Source organism: Haliotis rufescens, unplaced genomic scaffold, assembly GCF_023055435.1.
Source record: "Haliotis rufescens isolate VD_foot unplaced genomic scaffold, xgHalRufe1.0.p SCAF_38, whole genome shotgun sequence".
In the NCBI taxonomy this organism is placed as follows: domain Eukaryota; kingdom Metazoa; phylum Mollusca; class Gastropoda; order Lepetellida; family Haliotidae; genus Haliotis; species Haliotis rufescens.
The window spans coordinates 3946443-3950845 of NW_025964090.1; the positions used below are offsets into that span (position 1 = coordinate 3946443).

At 38.9% G+C, this 4403-nt stretch overlaps 1 protein-coding gene across 1 annotated transcript; it reads left to right on the forward strand.

The window, feature by feature from the left end:
- Positions 1–1875: 1875 nt before the first annotated feature.
- LOC124113781 lies at positions 1876–3190 on the forward strand. The gene is made up of 2 exons (XM_048381359.1): positions 1876–2529; positions 3185–3190. The coding sequence occupies exons 1-2, from the start codon at positions 1876–1878 to the stop codon at positions 3188–3190; spliced, it is 660 nt and encodes a 219-aa protein (XP_048237316.1).
- The last annotated feature ends 1213 nt before the right edge of the window (positions 3191–4403 follow it).

The following is a 4403-nucleotide window of genomic DNA, read 5'->3' on the forward strand; positions in this document are numbered from 1 at the left end:
GTAAAAGGCAAACTAGTGATGAAAATCATATACTATAAATCAGTGATGACACTAGGTTTTCGCGACAAGGGTAATCATATCCTGATCCACCGGCATCACCCGCCACTTACACAATTTACGTGTTTGGTTGTTGGTTGTTGCCTGACGCCACACCCAGCTATACTCCTGCCATACGACGGCGGTCTGATGTCACACTGTGAAGGATGTAGTGCGTCGCCCTAGTTTTGGTGGGGCTTGATCCATGGGGCATTCTTGCGAACTCCTCAAATGATTTTTAGTAATCAATTCATATAGGTTTAACCACTATTTTGCTTTTTATGCCCAGTTGGCTCTGTTTCGTTAGATAATCAAGACTGATTATTCTCCTTCTAAGACGGTTTATAATATATCTACAGATGGAGATACAGGTAGAAGGGGAAACCCCGAGGGGTGCACGTCCATTTTCCTACAAAGAGGGGCATATTACTGGGTCCAACAAATGTACTACGAAATTCCTGTCTCAAAGATTAACCATCATCTTTGATACTATCAAGGACAAATCTATTCACAAGCAAACGTAGTTAATACCATGTGTATTCTAAAAACCTCTTTGGATTTAATTGTAGTTTTGCAATCTTCAATTGTGTCAAAACATTTTTTTCGACACTCTTATTTCATCACAATACTATACGATAAACTTTAAGAAAACTTGATCCATGATGCATTTCTCACTAAACGTGGTAACCATAGATATAGTAAAATCTATCTATGGCGATTGAGGACAATGTGTCAAAAATGAAAGCGAAAGTGCACTGAGAAAACACTATGTGAAATGCTAGACTTCCTCATTGAAAACATCTATGTCAAATTTGGGGAAGGAAACGGCATCTCCGTGGCCCCTTCTTGCTGATTTGGATTGGCAAAATCAAACTAAAGGAATTTAACTTGTGCTTCAGGTATTTTGATGATCCCATACCGTTCAAAAGTGGTCAAATAGCCAATTACCTTCCGCTGAATTACCAACACAAGTTAAAATTAGGGACCAGTGAAACCGCCAGATCTGCAAGATCTTAGTCAAGCTTTCTAAACGTTGTGGGGAACATTGCCAAATTTGACGCATCAGTGACAACATGATATATGATGCAATTCCCTATTTTCACTAGTATCATATATATCCATGTTTTTTCAGGTGAACAATTGACTTACCTGTACATGTGTATGTGTCGGTGGTGAAAGATACACTCGTCTTTTCTCTAACACCTGGTTGAAAGTGGCTTGTCGCTTGTATGTTTGATCGGAGAGAACGTGCAGGCCTGTATGGTACTATCAGTTCCTGTAAGTATGCAGGAGCTTAACTATGAATTGCTTTGTAAACCAGAGTGGGTACTTTAAATTGCACTCTTTGTTGGATAGGCAGTGTAGTTAAGTCAATATATATAAACTGTAGAATATAAATTCCGCTAATTAAGTCAAAGTATTACCGTACGTTTACATGGATAAAAGCGAATAAGGGGTCGGATTGTGTTTTTTCTAGAAATCGGCAGGTAGTAATATTCAAGCTGTATTAATTTGACCGTGTCCTGTATCTAGCTAGGCTAGTATGCAGTAGCAACGATATCTATTCCACCATGTCCCTGTAAAGGTCATGAAGACATGTGATTCAACATTTAGTGTTTGCAACCAGAAGACATTAAGCTTGTATGAGGCCTATATTGATTTTCCGCGGATGTACCCAGGGAATATCATCATCAAACACTATAACAAATTGCGTACAGAGTCGACGAACGCTCTGACTTTTCATTTGAAATCCTTGTCCTTTGTAATCCTACCATTGGAACCGAGATGGAAACGAAGTTGACAGTGGCTGTTTTCTTAACGCTAACATGTATGTCCACAATGGATCTGCAAACTGTATCTAACAATGTGTGTTTTGATAATGTTGATGAAGTTAGAAACATTAAACATAAACAAGTTATTGTCGGAACCACCTTTATCACCTTCAAGGACCTTGGTCTTCTTGGATGCGTCAAGCAGTGCCTTGTCAGAGAGAAATGTCAGTCCTTTAACTTCCACTTTGACAAGACCACCTGTGAACTGAATGCCATCAACAGCAGTACGACCGACGCTGTCGTGTCAGCTGACCAAGGAAGTGCCTACAGTGACATCGAGTCATGGCCAAGACGAGTCGCTGGTTCCTGTTGGAACCACACATGTGCTGTCAACTCTGTGTGTGTGGATTATAGGAACGATTCCCCCTACTGTAGAGTGGAGTGCCCTGATCCCCAAACTGTAAGAAATGGTCAGATTCTCTCTCAACGCAACTGCCACGAGGTTGGTTGTGTCATTGAGTATAACTGCTCTGTTGGCTATGTTCAATCGCGGGAAGCTGTCTGTGGACAGGATGGTTCCTGGTCCTCGTTCAAGTGTGTGCGAGGATGTGGTAATCCACCATTGGTGAACAATGCAGTTCTAGATGACAGTGAAAACCCCTTCCCCGTTGGAAGAGTGCTGAACTACACATGCAACAAACCACTGGTCGGTCTAGGAAAGGTACAATGCAGAGCTGATCTGACATGGTCGAAAATGGAATGTATTCCTATTGTGAGAAGTTGTGTCGACTTGAAGGCATGTAATTCAAGTTACACAGATGGTGAATATTGGTTGGTACCGAAAGTATTTGTTGACAAACCATCAAAAATATACTGTTACAACATGAAACGAAAACCACGAGAATTTATCACACTTCCAGAAGAGAACTATGTTGACTATTCCGACACAACCTGTGAGTCCAGTCTCAGTCGTACAATGTGTAAAGGATGTAAATCAGTAAGGTATGAGAAGTTTCAAATTTCGGACGTATCCAGCATGAAGTCGGACCGTCATGGCCTCAGAGATTGCACTTTTACCAACATTACAAGACCTTGCTTCGAAGTACAGTTTGGAAGCGCTTTTGACTGCCACGTACTCTGTGGTAGCTCGGATTCGAGACGTTTTGTTATAGATACAAGAAACACTGGATTGATGATTGATCCAAGCACTAAATGGTTTACCTTTGTGGGAAGAGGAAAGACACATTTGGAAATGGAAAATGTAACGAAAGCATTTTCAGGAAATGTTCTCCAAGGGCACTGTCGAGAACGATGTCGATGGTGTTTCCCAGAAAAAGACACCCTCAAGTTAGTACTGGATCCGATTTTTTTGCCAGATGTGATCACTGCAACCATCCCTACATGTGGCTAACTTCAAATTCATGCCAAATATACAGTAGGTTCTTGTTTACAGTGGATAACTTAACGAGAGACACTATTTAAACAAAATGAAGTAACTCTTGATAAATTTGCCTTTTTTATTAACTTATCATTTAGTCCCCAGTCTCTGTGATAATGACATAGTGGTGTAATTGTAAACAACACAGTTACACCACTCGATTTCAGCCTCAAGGTGCTAATTTAAAGTCGCTGTAAGTATCAAAAGCTGTGACATCTAAATTGCTAGATACGTGTTTGTGGGATTCACACTAAATATTTTGTAATATAGATTTCATTTGTGAAACATAATGTCACAAAAGTATATTTGTGATGTCTGTGGTACAAAACGTGAGTTTGAAGAATTTAATATAACCAAACATTGAAAACGACATATTTTCACATATTTCAAATTTCAATCAGCTTGTGATGGCAGTTGTTAATGAATGGATACTGCATCTGTGCATTTGATTATTTATAATAATTGTTTTGAATTCAATGTAAATGATCTACATGTACGTCTTGAAAACTAGCTATTTTCTCAACGAGCAACTTTCAATCACCTTATGATGGCGCTTCTAATGGATGAATACCATGAATGCATTTGATGGTATCTATCATACTATTATCCTAAGAAACAACCAATTCGAATCTCCTCAACTCCTCATTAACAGTACTTATATGTAGTCCAGCTAAACAAGGGCCTTTCGAGCCTTCGATTATTTGATATGTGTTTTCAATGACATATAAATGATGTATGTCTTGAAGACCATCTATATTATCAGCGGAAATGTACGTGTTTCTACCGGGTCTTTGACTGTGTGCAGTGCACAATAAGGTTTTATAACCTTGTAAATACATGAAGTTTGCTTAACGTGATTAGATTATAACAAGCTCCTATTAATCTGTATTTATTCCATATTCCATATCCCAGTTATTCCACATTCAGTTAAATCTAGAAAGATTATTTCTCGCTGTTTTACGTACGCAGGACGATGACAAGTATATGAAAACACTACTCTTCATGCGTGTGTAATTGATTGTCTTCACTATTTGTTGCGTTTATGGAGGTGTAAACGTATTAACAAGATTTACGAAAGAATTGACATCTGGCTTTTTTCCGTTATTTAAGAGAGGGAGTTAACGGTAGAATAAAACACTGCAGTGAGAATAAACAAT